The sequence below is a fragment of the Neovison vison genome, chromosome 10, assembly GCF_020171115.1.
Source record: "Neovison vison isolate M4711 chromosome 10, ASM_NN_V1, whole genome shotgun sequence".
Taxonomy (NCBI): domain Eukaryota; kingdom Metazoa; phylum Chordata; class Mammalia; order Carnivora; family Mustelidae; genus Neogale; species Neogale vison.
In genome coordinates, this window is record NC_058100.1 from 1,639,592 (window position 1) to 1,664,063 (window position 24,472).

General features: G+C 59.5%; 2 protein-coding genes across 11 annotated transcripts in view; one reads left to right on the top strand and one right to left on the bottom strand.

Moving 5' to 3' along the window:
* Nucleotides 1-6,744: 6,744 nt before the first annotated feature.
* On the top strand, nt 6,745-10,741 carry MSTO1 (misato mitochondrial distribution and morphology regulator 1). Of its 2 annotated transcripts, XM_044266525.1 has the most exons (14): nt 6,745-6,830; nt 6,924-7,059; nt 7,447-7,516; nt 7,592-7,667; nt 7,930-7,984; nt 8,074-8,212; nt 8,374-8,491; nt 8,572-8,706; nt 8,815-8,967; nt 9,243-9,374; nt 9,446-9,630; nt 9,868-9,972; nt 10,052-10,164; nt 10,437-10,741. In XM_044266525.1, the coding sequence occupies exons 1-14, from the start codon at nt 6,747-6,749 to the stop codon at nt 10,649-10,651; spliced, it is 1,716 nt and encodes a 571-aa protein (XP_044122460.1). In that variant the 5' UTR covers nt 6,745-6,746; the 3' UTR covers nt 10,652-10,741. The 2 variants fall into 2 exon arrangements, with proteins under 2 accessions (XP_044122460.1, XP_044122461.1); XM_044266526.1 differs by lacking the exons at nt 6,745-6,830; nt 6,924-7,059; nt 7,447-7,516; nt 7,592-7,667; nt 7,930-7,984 and having other exon boundaries at nt 8,139-8,212; nt 8,379-8,491.
* A 104-nt stretch (nt 10,742-10,845) lies between these two features.
* GON4L (gon-4 like) overlaps nt 10,846-24,472 on the bottom strand; it is a 65,833-nt gene continuing 52,206 nt past the window's right edge. For 5 of the 9 annotated variants that reach the window (XM_044266520.1, XM_044266516.1, XM_044266521.1 and 2 more), the window contains 13 exons: nt 21,181-21,297; nt 19,137-20,810; nt 18,454-18,709; nt 17,722-17,906; nt 16,692-16,889; nt 15,507-15,650; nt 14,848-14,991; nt 14,636-14,755; nt 13,528-13,659; nt 12,702-12,879; nt 11,715-12,339; nt 11,528-11,630; nt 10,846-11,186 (listed from right to left, as the gene is read on the bottom strand). In XM_044266520.1, the coding sequence (XP_044122455.1) occupies nt 11,037-11,186; nt 11,528-11,630; nt 11,715-12,339; nt 12,702-12,879; nt 13,528-13,659; nt 14,636-14,755; nt 14,848-14,991; nt 15,507-15,650; nt 16,692-16,889; nt 17,722-17,906; nt 18,454-18,709; nt 19,137-20,810; nt 21,181-21,297 (4,026 nt within the window). In that variant the 3' untranslated portion in view covers nt 10,846-11,036. Of the gene's footprint in view, nt 11,187-11,527; nt 11,631-11,714; nt 12,340-12,701; nt 12,880-13,527; nt 13,660-14,635; nt 14,756-14,847; nt 14,992-15,506; nt 15,651-16,691; nt 16,890-17,721; nt 17,907-18,453; nt 18,710-19,136; nt 20,811-21,180; nt 21,298-24,472 lie in introns of those variants that run through there. The other 4 variants (XM_044266519.1, XM_044266518.1, XM_044266517.1 and 1 more) reach the window with 4 other exon arrangements.

Here is a 24,472-nt window from a genome sequence, read left to right on the forward strand (position 1 = left end):
GAGAGAGAGGAGGAAGCAGGCTCCCCGCCAAGCAGAGAGCCCGATGCGGGGCTCGATCCTAGCACCCCCGGACCATGACCTGAGCCGAAGGCAGAGGCCCAACCCACTGAAAATTGGCATTTTTCTTAAACACAAGAGTGTGTTCTGCGTGTTAGCTTGGAAACGCTCCGTCAGGACTCGGTTTTGTGAAAAGTGCCCTCGCTCAGTCGTCTGAAAAGGGAAGGAAGGGGCGCCCACAGCCTCCGAAACGGGGAGCAGCGGGAGCTCAGCAGCCGCGTCCCACCCCGCACAGCCGTGGACACTCCGAGCCCCGGACCGCTTCTGAGCAGCCCCCGACCCTCCACAGCAGGAGAGGCCAGGAAGGTGGCTCCGTCTCTGGCCGCTGAAACTCAGGATCCCATCCGTGCGGACCTCTGACCAGACCGTCAGAGACGCACAAAGATCCCACTGAAGAATTAGCCTCGTGGGACGCCTGGGTGGCTCAGTTGGTTAAGCGGCTGCCTTCGGCTCAGGTCATGATCCCAGCGTCCTGGGATCGAGTCCCACATCGGGCTCCTTGCTTGGCAGGGAGCCTGCTTCTCCCTCTGCCTCTGCCTGCCTCTCTGCCTGCCTGTGCTTGCTCTCGCTTCTCTCTCTATGACAAATAAATAAATAATCTTTAAAAAAAAAAAGAATTAGCCTCGTGACTTCTCTAATTTGCTATTTGCAACCCGTTGTCTACCCCGTTCGGTCCTCTTTCTTAAGACCCTTCTATGGACCGGACCCCGACGCCCTGATAGTAGCTCTACTGTCTCTGCGCTGTGCCTGCCCCGGGGCCTGGTCTGCAGCCACTCTTACTGGACTGCGCAGAATCCAGACTGGAAAGTACAATGTCCAGGGGCACCCGGGGGCCCAATCAGCCAAAAGTCTTCTTATGGCTCAGGGCATGATCCCGGGATCCCGGCTCTGAGCCCCGCATCAGGCTCCCTGCTTCTCCCTCTCCCTCAGCCACTCCCCTCTGCTTGTGTGCACTCTCTCAAATAAAATCTTTTTTATTTTTTAAGGTTTTATTTATTTGACAGGTAGAGATCACAAGGAGGCAGAGAGAGAGGAGGAAGCAGGCTCCCCGCCGAGCAGAGCCCGATACGGGGCTTGATCCCAGGACTCCGGGATCATGACCGAAAGCAGAGGCTTTAACCCACTGAGCCACCCAGGCGCAACATAAACTCTTTTTTTTTTTTTTTAAGATTTTATTTATTTATTTGACAGAGAGAGATCACAAGTAGGCAGAGAGGCAGGCAGAGAGAGAGAGGAGGAAGCAGGCTCCCTGCTGAGCAGAGAGCCCGATGCGGGACTCGATCCCAGGACTCTGAGATCATGACCTGAGCCAAAGGCAGAGGCTCAACCCATCGAGCCACCCAGGCGCCCCAAAATCTTTTTTTAAAAAGGAAAAATACAAAGTGCACTGTCCTTATTTTCAGATGACGTAATCCTGTATAAAGAAAAACTTAAGAAGTATCAAAAACCTCTCCCAGAGCTAGAAATAAGTTCGTCAATGTCACAACAATACAAAACGAATATACAAAAGCCAACCTCATTTCTCCATTCTGGCAGTGAAATAAGCAAAATGGAAATCACGGAAGTAATTCTATTCAAAATAGCAGGAAATACAGTATGTAGCTGTTTTAATGGAAGAACTCCAAAATTACACACCAAAACCGATAAAACGCTACTGAGGGAAATTCAAGAGGTTCTAAACCCACAGGAAGAGAATCTGACAGTAGCACACGATGTCCACTGTCCCCAGATGGACCTGACAGACCAATCGGAGTCACGACTGCAGCCGACCGCTTTGCAAAAATTGGCAACTGACCCTGAAGTTTATCCAGAAACAAACACAACCTAGAATAGTTCAAATGACTTTTAAATAAGCAAACTGGGAAGACTTACTCTCCCTTTTTACAAAGTATCAGACAAAGCTACAGTGATCAAGACAGGGCGGTAGTGGCATAAGGGGAGACGTGAGGTCAGTCTATGAAACTACATGGTGAATCCAGATACGAACCGTGTATTTAAGGTCGGCTGCTTTCCAACCAAGATGTCAGGACAATTTATTGGGGAAAAAATCCTCAACAAACCATGCTAAGACAGTTGGTAATAATGGACACCCGAAAAGATGAATTTGGGCCACTGCCTCACATCAGACACTCAAAATGGAGCATGGAGCCAAGCGCACGGAGTATAAAACATTTAGAAGAACAAAAGGGGTGTCTGGGGGGCTCGGCTGGTTACGTGACTGACTCGGTTTCAACTCAGTCATGACTTCAGGGTCATGAGATCGAGCCCTGCTTCGGACTCTGCACCCAGCAAGGATTCTGCTTGAGAGGCTCTCCCTGCCCTCCCTCCCTTTCTGGTACTCCCCTTGCTCACACACACCACTTGCTCGTGCTCTCTCAAATCAGTAAAATCTTAAAAACAAAATTGGGGTACTTGCCTGGCTCGGTAGGGCCTTGAACTCTTGATCTCAGGGTCATGAGTCTGAGCCCCACCTTGGGTGCACAGCGTACATTAAAAAAAAAAAAAAAGAAAGAAAGAAACATTATAAATGCTACAAAATATTCATGACATTTCATTAGACAAAAATTTCTTCTATGTAATGTCAAAGATGTGGTCCATACAAGAAAATTTGATAGAGCAGACAATCAAAATCTAAAATTTTTATTCTTCAAAAGATATTATTGAGAAAATCAGAAAAAGCTACAGACTGGGAGAATATATCTGTAATTCATCTGTCTATCAGAATAAACAACTATCCCTCATCGGTAAGAGAACAGAGTGTACAAGTCGGTGAACGAACTGAGTGGACGTTTCGGACAGTCTGCGCGCAGCTCTGCGTCCCCAGCGTTGGGGACCACGAGATCCCAAGCGGGTGAGAGGCCACGGCCCAGCCCCGGGGCGGCCAAAGCGCAAGTTGGGGAGGGCGAGGGGAGACAGGAACCCTCACACTTTGCCAGTGGAAATAAACGAGGGAAATGCACAATTTCTAACACGTGTCCACTTTAGAAAAGAGATTCCTGGTTTCTCAAAACCTTAAAGCAAGAGCAGCAGGAGCCGGTTCTGGCCCCGGGCACCTCCCGCGGGTGCAGCACCGGAATCACCAGAGCGGGTCACCCAAACAGACGCTGCCGCCCGGGCGCCTCCAGCCCCCTCAGACTCCGGCACAAGAGACCCCCACGGAACGAATCCCACCAGAGAGCCGGAATCCATCCGGGAGGGGCAGGTGGGTGCTTGCCGCAGCCCCGGCCGGAGACCCTCCGGAGGATGAGAAGGTCTGCGGGCGCCGCCTCCCGCTTCCTCCTCATCCCCAGTCCCCCACCCAGCACCCCCAGGCTCCCCGGGGCCCTCGCAGGCATTTCCCCGAGGAGGCGCTCGCACGGGTGTCGGGGTGTGGTCTTCAAGAGACAAATCCTACCTGCAAGTAAAAAGTCAAAAAACACCAAAGGAAGCTGGTTCATCTGTCTCAGTACCAAGCAAAGCAGACATTGAGATAAAAGAGCATTTTAGAGGAAGACGGGCGTTTTAAAATGGTAGAAGGTTCCACTCATCAGAAAGATAAAACTATCCCGAAGTGGTACGTCCTACGAAACCAGAGAGGGAACCAAACCCTAAGAGACCGTTAGTCTCAGGAAAAGAACTGAGGGTGGCCAGAGGGGAGGGGGTGGGAGGGCTGGGCCGTGGGGTGACGGGCACTGGGGAGGCTGTGTGCGGTGTGAGGCCTGTGAAGTGTGTCAGCCTGAGTCCCAGACCTGTACCCCTCGGACAACACACTGCATGTTAATAACAGAAAGAGAAAGATAGAAAAATAAAATAGTATGCCCTAACTATACAACCTCAGAAACTAAAATCAAACTATGGTGGCTCCTGGGTGTCTGCCTTCAGCTCAGGTCCTGATCCCAGAGTCCCAAGACCAAGCTCCGTATCAGACTCCGTGCTCAGTGAGTCGTCTGCTTCTCCCTCTACCCCTTACCCACCTCGTGCACTCTCTCGCTCGCTCTCATTCTCCCAAGTAAATACAATATTTAAAGAAAAAAAATCAAATGATGTAAGAATACTATTACTCATCTTGATGAGCACTGAGAAATTTACAGACCCCTGAATCATTATATTGTACATGTGAAACTAATAAAACACATGTTAATAAACTCCAAAAAAGGAAACTATGTAATTTATCCCTTTAGCAAAGCAAAGGATGAATAAAATTATCACCTTAATTCAGATAATTTTTTCTTCAATTCCAAATCCATTCATGATCAGAATTCTTAGTAACCCAGAAGAAGACAACTTCCCCCGGGCTGACAAAGAGGACCGACAAGAATTTTCCAGTCCGCATCAGACTCAGAAGTGAAGGGCTACAGCTTCCCCTTCAGATGGGCAAGACCTTCCATTCCCCACCACGCTTCCTAGTCAGCACTCTGAGAGGAGGAAATCAAAATGTTACATCTAAGATTTGGAAAGGGATAAGTACGACCATCATTATTTGGGGACATGATGTTGTAGAAACCCGAGAGCCTACAGATAAATGAGTTAAATTACTAAGTGAGCCCAGACGGTGTTGCTGGATAGGTCAGCATACATATCAGCTGCCTTTCTCCGTAACAGAAGATAAAGATTTTAAAAATTTCATTTACAATAGCACAAAAATATAAAATAACTAAGGCATGTATATGATGTTTATAAATAAAACTGTGAAGTATTATTGGAGAAAATTTAAATGCCTCCGTCAATGGTAGGAATAAACTAGAAAAGTTACTACTGTAAAGGTGTCAATTCCCCCAAACCATCTGCACCAACGCAACGCCGTCCCAATAGAAACACGCAGAGATTTTTATAGTTTTCCCTGCAACTTGACAAATTCGAAGTATTCCATGTGGACATAAAAAAGATCGGAATAAAAAAAAAAAAAGATCGGAATAGACCAAACTTCCTTTAACGTCTTACACTAATCTGAAAACTAAGCTAAAGGAACGCAGACAGCTGTACAAAAGAATCCAATCTAAATTTTACTTAGATCCCACTGTTAACTTTGTGTCACACTAGCTTTATCTTTCTACGTATTTACTTACTTCGGGTCACCATTGGAAACCAAATTACAGACAAGTCTTTTTTTTTCTCTTTTTAAGAAGTTCTCTTAGAGTAAACTTTTTTTGGTAAGATTATTTATTTATCTGACACACACAGATCACAGGCAGGCAGAGAGGCAGGCAGAGAGAGAGAGGGGGAAGCAGGCTCCCCTCCGAGCAGAGAGCCCGACGCGGGGCTCGATCCCAGGACCCCGAGATCACGACCTGAGCGGGAGGCAGAGGCTTTAGCCCACGGAGCCCCCCAGGCGCCCCTACGGACCAGTCCTTCATCAGATTTCTCCTGGGAATAAGACGCTCTCCTCATACCCAGGGTATCATGGACCCACCGGAGAAGTCCCCCAGCGGGGCGCCTGCGTGGCTCCGCGGGCGACACTCCGGCGACGGCCGAGGCGGCCCCTCGGCGCTCGGGACGTGGCCGGCGACGCTGTTTGCGCACTCGGTGAAGCCCGGCGTCCGTCCCTGCGAAGGGACCCTTGCCCAGCGCAGTGCACGAGCTGCCGTCCCGGGAGCACCGTGGCGGCCCGTCACCGCCCACAGGTCTCGGCTCCCCGCGGGTCGCCGCGCGGCGGACGCCCGCGAGCTACGCCACGTTCCTTCTGCCCTTACCCGCGGCCGCTCCCGTCACCCCGCACCTCCCGGGCCCGCCGCGGCTCTCACGCGCGTTTCCAGCACCCCGCGGAGCTGGACAGCCCACAGCGTCTTTGGTCCCGAGAAGGTGCGGCAACGTGACGCGCATGAGGAGACGGCACGAAGCTGCTCCTCCGAGAACGGCCTCTCAGGACACGAAGGGGCGCCGCGGGCCGACGACACAGAACCCGCAGGTCCAGGACGACTCCCGAAAGGCTCGAACCCGACGGCAAGGAGCGCTCAGCCTGGGGTCACTCGCTACAGTCTGCAGAGCCTGGGGAGACCCGCGGAGACCCCCGCTCTGGCCGAGCCCCGACCGCGGGTGGGCGCCGTTCACCACAGCCTTCCCGGGCCGCGCCCCCACCCCCGCGCACGCGTCCACCCCGGACCTCTCCGTCCCCGCGCACGCGCGCCGGCCCCCAGGAAGGCGCAGCGCCCGAGGCCGCCGGGTCAGCGGAGCCGTGGTCCGCGGGGTCCCCGCACAGCGAGCCCACGGAACGGGCCGCAAGCGCGCGCAGCGGCGGGGACGTTCCTCCGACAACGTGGAGCAAACACTGCCGTGAGGAGACAAGCGGCCGGGCGCGTCCGCACGGCCGTGAGGGATGCGGGAACCCTAGTCCCCGGGCCGCGCTTGTGTCTCCTGAGGCGCCGGCGGCCTGCAGCAGCAGCCCCTCACGCGAGAGCGCGGCCGCGTCGGGGAAGCGCCTCCCCACAGCCGCCCGCGGGACCCGCGTGCCCCACCACGCCCCGCCCCACCCCGCCCCGCGACGCTACTTCCGGCCCCTCGGAACCCTCCCCCTAACGAGCAGTTCACGCAGGCCGCCCGGGGTACGGGCGGGGCCTCCGACGCCCGACCAATCGCTTATCTGATGGGAAAGGATATGCCGGTGCACCAATAGAGTGCGGGGAGCCAGGCCCCGCCCACGTGGCTACGAACCAATCGGCGGCGAGCGGCGAGTAGGCAGGCCGCGGCTGCGCGACCCGGCGGAGGCAGGCGGCATGGCGGGCGGGGCTCGGGAGGTCCTCACGCTGCAGCTGGGCCACTTCGCGGGGTTCGTGGGCGCGCACTGGTGGAACCAGCAGGTGAGGCCTCCGGGCGGCCGTTCCCGCAGGCCCGCTGCTGCCGGCCCACCCTGCGGCCCCACGCTGAGGCCGGGCCTTCCTCTGCCACCGCAGGATGCTGCGCTGTGCGTCCCGAGCGAGGCCGACGCGCCGCCGGCGGAGCTGTGTCCCGACGTCCTGTACCGGGCGGGCCGGACGCCGCACGGCCGGGAGACCTACACGCCGCGGCTCATCCTCATGGATCTGAAGGGTGAGGCGGAGGCCGGGGTCGGCCTGCGCCCGGGCGTGCGGGGCGTGCGGGGCTGCAGCAGCGAGGAGCCGGCGGGGCCACCGCTGGCCTCTGTCCGCTCTTGTCTGCGGACCCGGGCCGGCACAGCCTCATTCGGTTCAGGGACCGGCCGCTCCGGCCCGGGGACGGCGGGTGGTGGGTCGCGGCCCTCGGAGGTCCGCAGGGGTGGAGCCCACATCCTTCGAGACCAGGGTTTCCCCAAGGCCTGGGTGTTCGGGGCGGCTTGGAGGGCCGAGGGCTGGTGGAGGGCGCAGCGAGGTCGGCAGCAGGTGTCGGGAGCCCCCGCGAGGATGCGCTGAAGGCGGGGAGGGCGAGGCTTTCGCCTAACCTCGCCTGTCGTTCCCGCAGGTAGTCTGAGCTCCCTGAAGCAGGAAGGTGGCCTCTACGGGGACGCGCAGCTGGATGCGGCGATCGCCTGGTACCGTGGTCCTCGAGGCGGGAAGCCCTAGAACCAGGGATCCGCCCTCCCCAACCTGCCTCCGTTTTCTTCCAGGCAGGGAAAGCTCACCACACACAAGGAGGAGCTCTGTCCCAAGAACCCGTATCTCCAGGACCTCCAGAGTGCCGAGGTGAGGGCCTCTGCTCCAAGCGTTACACCAGCGCCAGAGCTTGATCCCCCCACTGGGCACAGAGCAAAAGGAAAAGGATTTTGATCATCTTAAGTAGCTTCAAAAGGCATTTTAGGAAAAAGCACTTTTTCCCCCTAAAGAAGTATGACTGCAGGGGCAAAAGGAGGCTGTAGGGTGTAGCCAGCAAAATCAGGGAGAACAAATGAACTCTTTGCCTCTGGACTGGCTGGATCTCAATACAGACGTTTCTCTTTTGTCCCAGGGAGTGCTGAGTAGTGACGGTATCTGGAGGGTCAAATCCATTGCCAATGGCAAAGGTGAGACTTCCACCAGGCACCTCGGGATGGGGAACTCAGCAGAACCAGAACCAGAACATGAAGAAATGTCCCTTTCCTTTGCTCTTCAGGTCCCCCGCCGCTCGCCACGGCTACAGCACCCAAACCACTTATCCCCACAGAGAGCAGCGTCAGAGTCTGGTCTGATTTCCTCCGTGTCCACCTCCACCCCCGGAGCATCTGTATGATTCAGAAGTACAACCACGATGGGTACGGGGGCTGCGGAGGCTGTGCAGCAAGGAACTGGGTCCCCACCGATGTTAAATGAGGCTCTGGAGGCCAACTTCCCTGCCCTCCCTGAACACAGGCTCTTGGGGGATGGGGTGAAGGGCAGGGATCCCGCAAGTCAGGACTGTGTTCGTGCACGGCAGGGAAGCAGGTCGCCTGGAGGCTTTTGGCCAAGGCGAGAGCATCCTGAAGGAGCCCAGGTACTTGGAGGAGCTGGAGGACAGGCTGCATTTCTATGTGGAGGAGTGTGACTTCCTGCAGGTAGCCGGGGGGCAAGAGGGTAGGGCAGCAGGGGCAGCAGCCTCTTCTCGTCCTGTCTGTCATCATTTGCCTCCTTCTAGGGTTTCCAGATCCTGTGTGACCTGCACAATGGCTTCTCTGGGGTAGGCGCCAAGGCCACAGAGTTGCTACAGGACGAGTATTCAGGGCGGGGAATAATAACCTGGGGCCTGCTCCCCGGCCCCTACAGTCTCCGGGTGAGCAGAGCAGGGGGAAAAGGCAGTCCCGGGGGCTGAGAGTAAGAAAGGAGGGGATGACAGCCCAGGGAGAAAGCGGCTCAAAACCAATCACCTCTTTTCCCCCAGGAGCCCCAGAAAAACGTCTATCGTCTATTGAACACAGCTTTCGGCCTGGTGCACATGTCCGCTCACAGCTCTCTGGTCTGCCCCTTGTCCTTGGGCAGGAGCCTGGGGCTGCGACCTGAGCCTCCGGTCACCTTCCCTCACCTACATTATGACGTAAGGCTCGAGGCTTGTGTTCAGACGGCAGGTAGAGACCGTGCCCCCCACCCCTCGACCTGCCATCGCACCTGCTACCAGCCCTCTTCTCGAAGCCTCGGCTTGAACTCAGCCACGATACAGCACACTGTCCTCTGCTAGTCCAGCCTTGGCCCAAGCAAAGGCCTGCTTTGTCCCAAAGCATCTGGACCTCTCTCGTAATGGGGACCCTTTCTCCTTCACACTCTGCTCTCCAGACCCGAAAGGCAAAATGCCCGTTTGTGTCCTCTTTACAGGCCACTCTGCCCTTCCACTGTGCAGCCCTGCTGGCCACAACCCTCGACACAGTCACTGTTCCTTACCGCCTGCGTTCCTCGCCGGTTTCCATGGCTCACCTGGCCGATCTGCTGAACTTCTCTGGGAAGAAGGTGCGGAGCTGTGTGAAGGGTCGGGTCAGCGCGGAGAAAAAGCTGTTACTTGAGCTCTCCCTTGCCTTTAGGTGGTGACGGCAGCAGCAACCATCCCCTTCCCCTTGGTCCCAGGCCAGTCCCTTCCTGATGCCCTGGTGCAGCTCGGAGGACCCGCGGCGTGGACCCCACTCTCTGCATGCGGGGGTCCTTGTGGGACGCGCTGCTTTGCCCTGTCCGTGGTGCTGCGGGGTCTAGACAGAGCGCGCCACACCAGGTGAGGGCCAGTGGTTCTTAGGAGCCCCTATCAGACTTCGGACTCCCATCCTTCTCTGCCTGATAACCTCTGGACATCCTGGTAGCCTTGCCTTTTCCTCCCTGTGCCCCACGTAAAAATAAAAAGAGAAAGAGACGCTCAGCCCCCTTCATCAGCTGACAGTGTGAGAACCTACGGATTCCCAGTCCACTTCCACACTGCCACAGACTAAAGGCGGTTCTGGCTCTGTTCTGGCAGCCGGCTCGCCCCGGGGACAACTCTGCCTTCCCCACTCCACGCGTGCAGCACTGGGGAGGACGTCTTGGCCCAGTATTTGCAGCAGCAGGAACCCAGAGTCAGGAGGCAAGTGTGAGGCTGGCTCCCCCACCCCCTCCCCAGACTTCCTCAACCTCTCCCTCAGCTGCTGCTCTCCCCCCAACAGCTCTGCCCATCTGCTGCTGGCGCCCTGCAAGGTGGTCCCCCCGTACCCACGCCTGTTCTCCCCAAGCCTCAGCCAACACGGGCTGGTTCTGGATGGCTCGCCGCCTGGGGCAGGTAGGTGGCCGGTGAAGGTTCAGGAGAGGTTTCCCCACATGCCTGCCCCAAGCAAGGCCCTGAAGTCCACAGGTCAACATCCTTTTATTCACTCAGTGGCTCCTGAGGCAAGTGGCCATCCTCTGGAGCACTGGTCTGCCGAGGGGACAGCACACACAAGTCACAGGTTCACAGTCCTGCCAGGTCTGCTGCAGGCCCAGACGTCCCCGTCTGTGCAGCAGTACCCAGGGCAGGAACACCACTGGCAGGCTCCCCTTCCTCTCCCTCCGCAGCCGTGGAGAGCATCCCAGTTCTCGGGGCCTTCTGCTCCTCTTCTACCCTGAGCCAGACCCTGGGAGACTTGGCTAGAGACCTCAGCACACTGGACGTGCGGCGCTGGGCCAGCTTCCTGGATGCCGGAGTGGAGCAGGCGGACGTGGAGGAGGCGCTGGAGGAGCTGGGCAGTCTGGCCCAGTGCTACCAGGGAGGGGACAGCCTCGCGGACTAAGGTTCTCCCAGCACAGGAGGCTGCTGGGTCACAATAAACACTGGGTGCACGGGCTCGGCCATGGCAAGGGCGAGACACCATTTAGAAACACTGCGATCAGGTCTCAACAGTATGTATGCGCCGTGGGGACGGGGGATGGGGGGTGCTGAAAAGGAGCCAAGCCCCTGTTTCCCCAGGGCCAAGGCCCCGTCGCTTCCAAAGATCCTGAACAAGGCCTTCGTGGGCACAGCCGTCCAGCCCCGTCTGCCTCCGTCCTTGTCCTCGGCCCCTGCTCCTCCAGCTCTGTGTCCTGAGCTCAAGGGCGGCGGCCCGGCACAGTACAAGCGCCCCTGGCTTGGGGCACCGGCGCGGGTGGGGGGGATGCGACCGCCACGTGCGCCCACAGTCACCCGTCCAGCTCCTCCTCGGACAGAAGGTCCCCGCGGTCAGAGAGCTGGTCAGCGTTGCTCGTGCTGGTGGCATCGTCGTCCTCCTCGGAGCTGGCCTCACAGGCCGTGTGGAAGAGCTGCACGAGCTCCCGGAAGCGGTGGGACACCTAGGGCGAGACGGGGACGCTGGGCTCCGTGAGCGGTCTCACGTGCCCCGCACGGGAACGGGGGAGGGCTGCGTTCTCGCAGATGAGGGCACTCGAGGGGCTTCGCGTCTGGCCCTAAACCCCAGCGCTCCGACAAACACCTGGAATGGAGTCTCCGGGTCGCTACCTCAGAGTCCGAAGCCCTCGCGCTCCTAGAACCGCTGTCACCCGCCCACATGAGTCCGGACCCTCGTCGGCGCCCTCAGGGCTGGCCCGTGGGTTGGCCACCCGTGCTCTCCTTGCCCGGCCCCATCCTCGCTCCCACTGGGGCTCAAGTCTCCGGCCCGGCCAGAGCCGCCTACCTCGGTGGGGGTCTTGTTTCCCAGCTGCTGGGAGATGCCGCGGAAGGTCTGCGGCTGCGCCCCTTGCTGCTGACACATGGTGAGGATCACGCGGTCGGCCTCCCTGGAAGCCACGGGCCGCGGTTAGTCCTGGGGGAGGCGCGCGTGTGCTCCACAGTCTGTGCGCGCGCCCTGTGCCGCCACCTACCTCGTCCACAGGACCACCTTCTCCCCGGTGGAGCTGACCTTGCTGTTATTGGCACACACCGTGGCTTCTGTGGCCTTCGGGTGCGGCTCCCCCACCAGACCCTTGCCCGGGGTTCCGCTGTCTTTAGCCAGAGCTCCCCGAGGGGCCGCAGATGAAGACTCTGAGGGGTCTGTTCCCAATGAAGAGTCGCGCACGGGGGACGTCCTGTCTGCGGTCCTCACCGCGGCTCTGTCCGCCAGCAGCCAGCTCTCTGGAGCGTCTGACCTCTCTGACCCCTGTCTTCTCCCCATGTCTCTGGTCCTTGAGGAAACAGGACTCAGGAAGGAAGCAGGGGGCTCAACGGTTCCAGGCCATTTCTCCATTTCCGAAGCCGCCCAGGCTGGCACGGAAGCCTCTGGCTCACCCACTGCCTCCGGGTCCTTCCCCTCGGTTGGAAGCCTGGACGACGCCCGAGGACAGGAGAGGACCTCGGGCGAGGCCTGGCTCCTCCCGGCACACACGGCTCCGGTACTGGAGGAAGGCTGCGTCGTCTCTGGCGCGCAGGGCCGGGGGCCCCCCATGACAAGACGATCCGTAAGACTCGCTTCCTGAGGGGACAGCGGAGTGCTCCCCACTGCCAGTCCTGCTAGGAGAGGAGCAGAGCTCTGAGGGGACGCACAGGGTCGACATGCACCTAAGACCCCGAGTTACCTCAGGGCCACGCCGGGGGGAGGGGGACCTGCTGAGACAGCCCTTCGGGGCACAGGTCGCTTCAGGAGGGCAGGGGAAGGGCATGCCCGTGACAGACAGCAGCACCCCCAATTCTGCCAGAGGACAGAGGCCACAGCAAGTCAAGGCTGGACGGAATTGTATCACTTGTCAGTAAACGAAAGGACAGTCCACCAGCCAAAGACTCATCTCTCTGGGCTCAACGATGTTCTAGCTTGAGGCACATTCGACTGAAGCGGACACGGGGACAGAGGCCGGGCCGGCGGGCAGAGCACTCACCGGAAACAGGTGTTCCTCCGCCTCCAGCCCTCCTGCCAGGCTGGTCCTGGTTCGCCTCCGGGCCTTCGCAGTCCTCGGGGGCCGCCTCCTCCTGCAGGTCTTTGCTGGCCTCGCGGTGGGGACTGCTGCCTGCCAACTCCTGGGGCTCCTTGCCCTTGTAGGACTTGCTGTCACAGACCTGCAGGGACAGACTTCTTGGTCAAGAGTGCCCCATGGCCTTCATCTGGGGCGGGGGGGGGGAGTTGCTGACCACGGGAAGCCGGCCTGCCACGATCCTTGGCAGGTCAACCGACAATCTTAAATGTCTGCTCCTCCCACTCGAACCAAGCACTCGATCTTTGCTGCCAAGCAACCCAACCCTGTCAGGGTCTTTCATAAAAAAGAAAAGAGGGGCGCCTGGGTGGCTCAGTGGGTTAAAGCCTCTGCCTTAGGCTCGGGTCGTGATCCCAGGGTCCTGGGATCGAGCCCCGCATCGGGCTCTCTGCTCTGCGGGGAGCCTGCTTCCTCCTCTCTCTCTCTCTGCCTCTCTGCCAACTTGTGATCTCTCTCTGTCAAATAAATAAATAAAATCTTTAAAAAAAAAAAATCTGAGAAACAGTTAAAATGGTTCATTTTGTTTCAATTTCAAAAGCTTCGTTACCCACAGGATTATCTTCAAAAAGCAAAATCCACTACACACTTGTAAGGGGTTCTATCTGGTGCTCGCACGCTCGCCCCGTGTAACGGGGGCTGCAGACAGCCCCACGCAGTGAGGCCCCAGGGCCGCCCCCCGTGGCCTCCCGCTCTCCACTCCCCCCACCCTGCACGCCGGGGAGGACCCGCTCACCGCTGCCGCCGCGCTCACCCTGCCGCCACAGTGGCCGCAGCTTCTCCTCTTGCTCTTCTTCAGCCTGGACTCGGGGCCTCCGTCATGGCAGGAGCAGGCACAGTCCCTGGCAGTGTCCGGCCACTCAGCCTCCTAAGAGACACCGGGCTTGGTTGGCAGCCGGTTAGCGCGGGCAGAGTCCAGAGAAGACGCGGCCACTGCAGCAAGGCCGCCCGGACCAGCACCCTCTCTCCTTCGTGGCACAGCAGCTCTTCCCGTGGCCTGGGGACACTCAGCCACGGCCCTCACCAACACAGAGGACTGACCTAGCCCAGCTGCCCAGATGATTTGATGGTATTTTGACGTCAGACAACCCCGGGATGACCAACCACCTTGGCTCCTGCGTCCCTGTGCCTGGGGTTCTGCCCCCTCCGCCAGCCCCCTCGGGGCCACTCTCTGTTCAGGGACCCCAGACGCTGATACTGTCATGACCCCCACGGATGACGGAGAGGCGGACCCAAGCATTCACTAAGTCGCCGTAGGTCATCGAGGTGCTGAGAAGCAGTTTTGCCCAACGAAGAGGAAAAGGCACGGAGACAGTCCCGCCGGGCGAGCAGCAGAGGGTGGTGAGGCCAGCAGACCCCGGGTCGCCTGGGCCTGCACCCCAGCACGGCCACCGAAGAGCCACGAGGGCCCAGCGCCAGCCTCCCGCTGCACGGCGCCCCCACCCCGGGCAAATGCAAACAAGGGCCATCTGCTCATGGCCCTGCCGTGGAACGTCCCCGGTGCCAGAACACGACCTCCGAGAGGTACACGCACGCGGCCCACAGCTGAGTGTTCAGTTACCAAACTGCTTGAGCAGGGACGCCTGCTTCTCTCTCCGCACACAGAGAGGAAGGAAGCAGTCACGACCCAAGGGCAGAGGCGCGGCACCGAGCTAGGGAGCTGCTGGGAAGCTGCCTCCCACAGGGGCGGCCGTGCGGGGCTGTCCCGCGAGTGCAGCCTGCCCGCTCCACTGCCCCGCACGGCCTCGGGCCCAGAGGCCGCGCGCCACGGCCGCCCCAGAAACGCTCCAGAAACTCAAGGCCTGGCTCGAGACAAGCAGGTGACGCCCGACAACCTGGGGTACCTTGTCATGACTCTGGACCCCAGTCTCCTTTCTCCTTTTGCTCTTGGAGGCCGCGGGCGTCTTGGGGGGCTCCTCCTCATCCTCCACATCAGGCAGCGCCACTTCTTCAAAGCCGTCAAACTGGGGGGCGCAGGGGCCCCTCAGCGCAGACCTGGGCAGGCACCCCCTGGCACGTGGCCTCCCCCTCCCCATTGCAGCCTCAGGGCCGGTACCTCGTACTCCTTCTCCTCGGTCCAGTTGATCTCTTCGAAGTCCCCCATGCGGCTGGCCGCTGGGCGCAGGTGATCAAAGAACACGGAGAACTCCTCCTGCAGGTGGTCGTGGCCCTTGAGAAGCTGCCACATCTGTGTCTTGAGCTGCGGGGAGCGGGCAGGGGAAGGATGAAGCGTCCGGAGCCTCAACAGCTCCGTCCCAAACCGAACCCACTCGCTCCCAACTACACTCCTAGTCCACGGAGGGCACGGAAGCCTCTCTCGGAGCACGAACACGTCTCCAGCGTCCCGTCCCTGCTCCTGTGTCCACACTGGAGGGGGATTAGGAACACGTTTCATTCCTGATGGCCACACTCCGCACCTCACCCTCCTGACCTCCAGCTCTGGCGGCAACCTGAGCAGAGCGGGCAGGCGAGTCCCCCCCAGGCCCTACCACCTCCTTCCCTGAACTTCCCTTCCAGGCACTAATGGCATCCCTGAGCCCGTGAGATTGGTCAGGCTCCGGTTTCAGGAGACAAGCGCCCCTGTTCCAGGGATTTGTGCTTCAGGAAAGCCGGAAAAGTCCTCGCCTTCTTCATCCCCTCTGGAAGTCCAAGGTCCCCCGGAAGCAAGAGGCTAGGCACGGGGCAGCAGAAAGGCAGCGGGACAGGAAAGAGCACCTCCGTGATCTCCTGGGGCAGGCAGTCCGCACAGCTCTGGAGGACCTTGATGATCTTCTGGTGGTGCGAGGGGTTCTCTGCAAAGCAAATCTCCAGCTGCCGGAGAAACTTGCGACTCTTCTCAAACGCCTGCTGCTCCTCAAACTACCACAGTGGAGAGAAGGCAAGAGTGTCACGTGCACCGCGAGGGCCGACGGGATGCCCCACGCCCAAGCGCTGAGAGCATGAGGCTGGGGCGGGGCCTCCGTGAGAGCCATGGGGCTGGCCCCGAGACCCTGGCATCTCGCGCCTTGGGCTGCAAGGGTGACCAACCCGAGACCTATGACGCAAAGGATGGATTCCAGACGCGAGACTACTTCAAAGGTGGTGACGTCAGATGCTCCAGCTTGACACGGTCTAGACAGCGTCCACGACTGACCCTGACTGCCCCCCCACCGGGGAGAGAGCCCCGGCAGGCACGTGTCACCCCTGGGACCATGGGACTACCTCCAGCCGGCCAGAGCTCACTCGGCCCTCCATTCCCGTGTCTCTCAACCCTGAACTGGGGCGCCCCTCGTGCGGGGACACGTACTCACCAACATCTGAATATCACCTTACACAGCGGCCCCCCCAGACCACCATGTACAAGAGGAAATTGCGAGGCCCCACCTGGAGCCACGCCCCCGGTCCCCCTTCCTGACGGATTCGCTATGAGGCGTTGGCACTAGGAAGCATCATACACGTTTTTCTGTTCGCAAATACTCTCTAACCCTTATGCACATCACCGTATGTATTTTACTGTTTATCACCCAACTTTCCCCCAAAGAATGGAAGCTGCATGAGAACAAGGACATCACTCTTTTCTAACTACGACATTGCTAGGACTGAGAACTGCCTGACACGCCCTGGGCACATCGCAGGCATCTGCCGGAACGGCTGCCTGTCTTACAAGGGGCAGGAGGTACCTGCAGCTCCCATGGCAACCACGGGCACAGCCTCCCACTGCACTGTAAGAACCGGAGAGGCCGGGGAAGATCACCCCAGTGAAAACAAAGGGACACTGACCACCCTAGACAACAGGGCCATCTGACCGGGATGTGCCAAGAGACGAGGCTGGTGTCAGCCCATTCTCCTTGGGGGCACCACCCCCAACCCCGGCCCCAGCCCCAGCAGCCCCCCTGGCCCGGAGTTCATGCATCCACTCACTAATCCACAGGCCAGAGCCTGCTCAGGCAGCAGGAAAGCCGCAAAATCCCTCAGCAGCTGAGGCCAGTCCTGGAGGAGAGCCTGCAGGCTTCTGTAGAGGCCCACCGCCGTCTGCCTCTGGGTGCCGGACTCGAACTCGTGGATGACCTGCAGGAAGTCCTCGTACTTGCCGGGGATGTGCTGCAGCGCTTCTCGGACCTACGCAGGAAGACATTCCGCCATCAGGATGAGCGAACCGTGCAGACCGGGAGGAGGAGGGCCCAACAGAGCTCCAGAACCCCCTGCAGAAGCCCACTGCGGAGGTGGCTCCTCGGACGGCCCCTCAGATCTGCTCACGGAAGGCACGGAACAGGAGTCCCGCACAGGACTTCGCTGCCAGCAGGCCCTGAAACGCCTTCATTCCCCAGGCACTGTGGCCCCCCCCACAAAACCCAGCAAGCTTTTCCCCTGCCCACAGCCCCAGCCTCTCTCTCTCCTGCTCTCCACTCTGCACTGAAATGCGCCCGGTACACGCGTTTCCGCACGGCACCACGGAGGGGCAAGGACGCGTTCGTTACGGGTGTCAGTGACGTGTCAGCAGACAAGGCATGACCATCACTGCCAGCAAGCCAGCTGCCCAGGGGGATAAAGGAACCAGATGGTCACGCTGCAGGGGTGAGTGCCGGGCACATGCGCTCAGCTCTCTCAAGACCGGACGCTTCGCAGAGGCCTGCTCTCTGGCCGGGCACCACCTGTCCGGCTTCTCAGCCGATCCTGCAGTCAGCCCTCTCGCTGATGAAGGCGGCATCACCTTTCCCCGCTTTCTGAACTGAGGGGTGACGCAAAAGGAGTCACAACAAGCCATGGCTGACGGAAGCCCGGGTCCTATCTCCCTCACGCAGCTCTGGGGGCAAGTCCAGGAGAGAGCAAAGGCGGGGCATGCAGGGCGGCTGTGCAGCCTAAACACCAGACTCTTCTCGACACCGGTCCCGGCAGAGAAGCAGCTGCATTTGAGGGGGACATGCCCTGGTGGGAAGCAGCCCCCGCCTACCCTGGTCAAGTAAGCCTGAGCAAAGGCCAGATCCTTCTGCTCCCTAAGGGGGTCCCGCTCGAGAATGTCCTCGTCATATAGCAGCAGCAGCTTGGATGTGTCCTTGCTGGCCCGGGCTCGGCTTCCCCGCTTGCTGCGAACTCGCTGACTGCCCCGGCCCTTCCCAGCAGCTCCGCCGCGCTCTCCTGAGAATATAGGCGATAAAACAGTTGCTCTGAATCCACAGTCCCGTTCCTCCCACCAGCCACCTGCACGCAGCCCACCCAAATCCCGCTGGCTGTCCGGGGTGGCCTGAGGACAAACCAGCAGGAACGCGGTGGGAAGGCACGGGCGTGGTTCAGGCCAGCCCCATGCGGCACAGCCGCACTCCCCGCGGTGAGAAGCGGATCTCGGCCACTGCACGCTGACGCCAAGGGGCCTGAGCAGGAGAGCAGGCTCACGCCAGGCTCTCACGGGACTAGGTCTCGGGGAGGAACCGCAGACAGACAGATGGAGAACCAGCACACAGGCTCGCGTGAACCAAACACAAACCTAGCGGCTGGAAGAGTCACAGCCGGACGGTCTGAGCGCCGTCTCCGCGAAGGGTGCAGGCAAACCTGTCTGGGGGAGGGGAGCGTGCAGGCCCAGAGCACTGCCTCTACAGACTCACACTGGTTTTCAGACCAGCCACCCGCACGGCACTGAGAAAGGAGGCCCGCTGAGAGCCGCCCCGCACACCAGGCTCCCCCTCACCCGGCGGGGCGCTGCTGGCCTCTGCTTCCGGGGCGGTCCCAGGCGAGGCGAAGGTGGCCGGCGGCTTCTCAGCAGGGTCTCCAACAGCTTCGTCTGTCATTTCGTCCTCCTTCTGCAGGCTTTCCATTCCTTCTGCCTCCTCTTCCTCCTCTTCTTCCGGCTCAGAGTTCTCTTCCTGAGAGTTATCCTCCTCGGACTCGCCCTCCTGGCCCGCACGCCTCTCCGAGGCCAGCCAGGTCAGTTTCTCCATGGTCTCCTGCAAAGCGCCCGAGAATGTCCCCAAGGCTGGCACCGACTCGCCCCAGGCCACCAGCAAGGCCACCAGGGCCCGGCGCGGAGTCGGGACGCAAGCCCAGCCACAAGTGGGGGAGGATGTGTTTTGAAAGGTCGCCTTCTACCCTGAACTTTTCCCTTGCTGAGGTCCACACTCATGATCTACGTGTTTTGCCGTTTAAGTTGTGCGCAGGTGAGTCGATCTAACGTTCCAGTGACTGAGTCACACAGAACACCCAGGGGAAGTTCACACTTTTCCTCCCCTCTCGCCTCAACCTCCCCCACCCCGCCCGGCAAAACTGTACACCACGCTGTATTCAAAGTCTGACAAAAATGGCAGGAGGACACTGAAGTGCAGCAAGCAAGCAGCGACCTGTCCACGAACACCTGAGAACGTGCCCAGCTCTCACCTGGAGCTCCGGGACCGAGAGCACAGACTCCTCAGAGGCTGAGGACATCTCGTCCTCCTCATCCTGGGTCAGGTCGTCGAAGTCCTCTTCCTCCTCGTCCTCCGGCCCGTCCTTCTCTCCACCAGCTTCTGGCCCAGCCGGGGTCGCCCGCGTCTGGCCACTGGCACTAGCGAGGTCCTCAGACTTGCCTGGGGGGCTCCCTCGCACCCCTTCAGGGTCGGCGCAGGAAGAAGCCGTCTTGGGAGAGCCTCTGCTCCCATCTCCGGAGTCTCCCTGATCCCGAGGTTCCTGAGAAGCTGACGCGGCTCTAGCCGACTCCCTTCTCTCCTCCTCCTGCTGCAAGGCTGGCTGTCTCCTCAGCTCACTAGGACCGCTCGGCTCCTCCCCGGGGAAGCCAGCGTCCAATGCCACAGAACGTTCTTCTCTGATGTCCTCACAGGTGTCCTGGCCTGAGGACCCACTAGAGTCACCCTCCCCAGGGTCCTGAGGTTCCATCTTGACCATTTCCTGCAAGTCCCCCGGGGGCAGCGGCTCCAGAGCCTGCCTCCCGCCCTCGGCCTTCCCCAGAGCCCAGCCACAGGCACGGTTCTCTGGCCGCTCTTCCTGGCTCACGCGATCTGCTGCTGGGGGCCCTGGGCTGTGCTCCTCCTTGGGGAAGGCAGGAGCACAGAGAGGAGAGAGTTCCCGGGGTTCTAATTTGGGTTCTAGGCCTTGAAAGGCATTTTTCCCTTCAGCCACGGGACAACCAATGTCCACATTCACCGGGGCCTTATCTTCAGGGGTGGAAGGGACAGGCAGACTCACAGAGCTGCTGGAAACGATGAGCGGCGGGATAGAGGAGGCCACGAGGGGCTGGTTCAGGGGGCAGGGGAAGGAAGTGGGGTTAACAAGGAGGGTGGTGATGGGAATGGTCTGAGCAGTCTGGGCCACAGCCGCATTGACGGGCTGGATCACGTTGCAGCCACTGCCAAGGCTGACGACCTTCACCGTGGTGGCGGGCACCGTGAAGATAACGGGGACCGGGCGGAGGAGGGAGGCTGGTTCCAGACAGAGAGAGGCCTTGGCCCCCTTTCTCCTGGAGGCTCTCGGCTTTACACACGGCTTGCGAAACTTAGAAGGGGCAAGTGAGGGCAGCATTACCTTGGGCACAGGGGCAGAGGAGAGCAGGGTCTGGGGCTCAGACAGAGGGAAGCTGGTCCTGGCCTCAGGGGCTGCGGGAGGCAGTGCTGCCGGAGACTCGAAACCCTCGCCGGCCCTGACCGCCAGTGGAGGGACACCCGGCACCGTCTGTACGACGGTGGCCGGCTGCAGCACATGAGGAACCCGGACCACCATTTTGCTCGGAGGGGCTTCGGACGGAGCTGACCTCGCTGATGTTTTCCCAGCAGTGGAGCTGGGCTGGAGGGAGGGGCTGGATCTGATCAGCAGCGGCTTCAGGACTGATGGCCGCTTCTGTCTCCAGGCCCTCCTGGAGAAACAGTTGGCCACAGGCTTCAGTTTCAGGACTACACCCTTGGGCAACAGCAGTGGGTACGGACTCTCACTCCCTGGTTCCGAGCTGCCTTTTCCCAGGTCTGGCTCTGAGCTGCCCTCGGCGGTTCCTGTCCCATTTCCTGCCCCTCTGGCCCCGTCAGCTCTGCGCCACAGCTCCTCCTGGATGGACGGCAGACTGGCCTATTGAGAACAAGAACACACTGACCCAGGATTGGGACAAAACCACCGGGCTTCCAGGACTTTAGGGACCTTTCCAGAACAGTCTCAAAAAATCTTTGCAAGAAGGAGTTTTCTTGCAGTTTTCCAATTCTACAAACACTACATCCCAACTCCACTCTCTAGAAATGCTGTACTGTTTCACCCACCACTTTACAAAGGTAAGAGAGTCATGTGGGGGGAGGGCAAGCAGCAGGAGAGGAAGGGGGAAAGAGGATGGTCTGCTGGGCCCATCCTACAGCTACGGCACCGGAGGTGCAGGGCAGCCCCCAACGCCTCTGGCAGGGGTCAGTGGTCGTTCTGCCTCCTACACACTCTGAGCAGGAAGCTGTACCTTTAACCAGAACGGAAGCCGGTGCTCTTCCCTCTCGACCGGCGGCTTCCACTGGTGGGGCTGGATCTCCTCACAGCATTTCAGCAGCACGGGCAGCTGTCTGGTCTTCTTGTAAAACTGAGGGCGAAGAAATGACGCACGAGTCACATTCCCTCCAGAAACGGGGGCCTCTGCTGGGCTGGGGAGCAAAGCGTGGGGGGTTTGACCCCCCCCCGACCTTAACCAGCACCGGCAACACGCCGTGCGTGTCCAATTCCACTAAGCCCTTGATCCTGAAGACGCTTCTGCAACACTCGCCACCAGCAGGCAGGGAGAAGTTTTGGGCACAGAGAACAGGGAGCAGGTCGGAGCCCTTCCTTCAGATCTGCTCCTACACAACAGCGCCTGAACCCTCGTCTGCGACCCACGGAAGCTTCCTACTGAGGAAGTAAGTGCGAAGGACGTCAGAGCGGCAGGGGAAGGAGACGGAGGCCGTCTGAAGAGTGAGCCGACAGGACTCCCAACGGTGACAACAAGCATCCCCGAATCCACACCTGCCGCGCGGCCGCCGGAGCCGCTGGAGCCGGAGCAGACAAGCCCGAGAAGCGGTCTGGCTCCCAGGGGGCGCGGGCTGGCAGAGAGCAAGCCAGACATGAAATTCTCTGGGAAGAAGCACACACAGACGCACGCAGACGCGGTGCAGCAGGCACTCCCGAACCACACAGACGTGTCTGGCGCAGCTGCGACTACAGAGGACTCCCGGGGGCACAGAGCGGGCTGGTGCCGGTGGGGGGGGCGGGGGGGCTGCCGACACCCTTCTCCTTCCAAATCACGACCAGGTTTAAGGAACCACAGAGAGCCTGGTCTGGCTACAAGGGAATGTGGGCAGACATCCCGAGACAAGCTGGAGGAAAGGCGGGGGCCCTGTGCCGCGCCGTGCAGCATGGGCTCTGCCCGCGAGCCATCTAGAGGCGGCCACGGTAGCAGTGGAAGGAGCCAGAAGCAGAAACACCAGTTAGAAAACCATGGCACTGGGGGCCTGGGTGGCTCAGTGGGTTAAGCCTCGGTCTTTAAGCTCAGGTCATGATCCCAGGGTCCTGGGATTGAGCCCCGCATCGGGCTCTCTGCTCAGCGGGGAGCCTGCTTCCCTCTCTCTCTGCCTGCCTCTCTGCCTACTTGTGATCTCTGTGTGTCAAATAAAAAAATAAAATTCAAAAAGAAAAGAAAGAAAAAAAACCATGGCATTTGTCTGGGCATGGGGCATCAGGGCCAGACTCCTGAGCCGGGAGCGCGTGCCAGGGGGTCCCGGGGCGACTGCGTGAGGCCGCCCCGTGCGTTGGAGCCACGGCCGGTGCAAGCAGCAGGACCGGACAGGCCCGGTCGGCACGGAGGCCTGGAGGTACCGCGAAAACAGGAAGCAGCGGCCGCTAGTCAGAGCTCCAGCAGCTGTCCTCGAGGGGTCCGTGGAACTGAAAGTCCCTGAATGCTGGACACCGTCAAGCCCGCTCGCTCCAAGAACTGGTCCCACACACGAGCGGCTTCACGGCACCTGCAGCTCCGGGCCACGCCAGAGAAACGGGCTCACGCCCAGCCGCTGCAGTGGAGGCCCTACGAGCCGGCCCGCAGCGTCCTGCCAGCCCTGGAGGGGCTGAAAATGGTGGCAAGGGACCAAAATGGGGCCGCAAACTGATACCTCAGGGGCAGAGGTCTGGACAGAATCGCTGGACAGGCGGCAGCTGCCAACAAGAATCATTAGAACAAATGCTGGGTGATTAAAGCACCTCATTCATTTACGAAAAAAAAAAAAGGAAGAAAAAAAGAAAAAACCACAGCACTAACGCAGGCACCATAACAGCCACGGGCATCGGGGTAGGAGGCAGGGAAAGAACACAGGGGGCTTGGGGACAGCCCTGGTTATGGCAGGGATCAAGGACAACGGGCAACTTTAGGCACTGGGACAACAGCCAGACTGCAAGGTCGCACAGGGACACAGACCACAGCAAGGGGCGCTGGGGGAGGGGAGGGGGCTGGTGGTGGCTGGCCGTGACAACGAGAAGGTGCAGAGGGACACAGCTCAGACTGAGGGGTCAACGACGCAGCCTGGGAAAGGATTCCTGACAACAGCTGGCTATGTGGAGCTGGCGCTCGGGACAAGAATCTGGACCAAGGCCACAGACTTGAGGAGCAGGAGGGGACAGGCGTCCTGACACACCAGAAGTTTCCCGCAGAGCTCAGACGCGTGGGCAGAGCAGGGCAAGAGGGGCTCGTGAAGCAGCAGCTGCACCGAGAGCAGGAGTAGCCCCAGCGGGACGGCCGCACGGGAGGAAGCCACGGGGGCGGCCGCTGCCCCGCCAATGGGGAGTAACTGGGATCCGTAGAAGGACACAATCCACAGTCCAGGGGTGTAAGAGCGAAGACGATGTTTACTGTTCAAAACAGATTAAACACATACATTTGGCCTTATTCCCTCTTAAAACCCTATGAAAACAAGGGAACTGCTGGAAGGTCAAAGCCTGTAAGAGAAAAAATGAAAGAAAAGCTGAAAGCACCAAAGTTTCCGAAACTAAAAAGCAGATGGAGGAGACGTGGAGTGAAGCAGCTGCGCTGCCTGGAGAAGTTACGGGCCAACGAGACGGAGGCTGGAGGCTGGCCAGAGAGTGAGCCAGCAGAAACCTCTAGAAGTGGGGGTAGAGACAGAAAAGGGAACAGGTAGAGATGAGGAGAGCGGGCAGAAGCTGCAGAAGTCCCGTCCCCCGGCAGTAGCCTAGCTGCAGTGGGACAGAGGCTGTCAGGCACAGCGGCTGGCAGGTGCCCGGTGCGACGGGACATGGGGAACAAGCCCAGCTTTCATCCTCTCCCGCTTCCTACACCCCCTCTGCCGTTCACCATTAAAGAACATTCAATGAACATAAAGAAGCTTTGAGGAGAAAGAGAACAACCTGGGGCGCCTGGGTGGCTCAGTGGGTTAAGCCTCTGCCTTCGGCTCAGGTCATGATCTCAGGGTCCTGGGATCGAGTCCCACATCGGGCTCTCTGCTCAGCGGGGAGCCTGCTTCCTCCCACTCTCTCTGCCTCTCTGCCTGCTTGTGATCTCTCTCTCTCTCTCTCTGTCAAGTAAATAAATAAATAAAATCTTAAAAACAAAAAAAGAAAGAAAAGAAAAAGAACAACCAGAGAAACAGCTAACTCAGCAGAAAGGTCAGAAGAAAAAGCCAAAGTAATACCCCAGAAAGTACAACAAAAGATCCAAGTGTTGAGGAAAGAGAAGACCAGTGGAAGGACTGGGGGAACCACGCAGGGGAGAGCCCATGGGG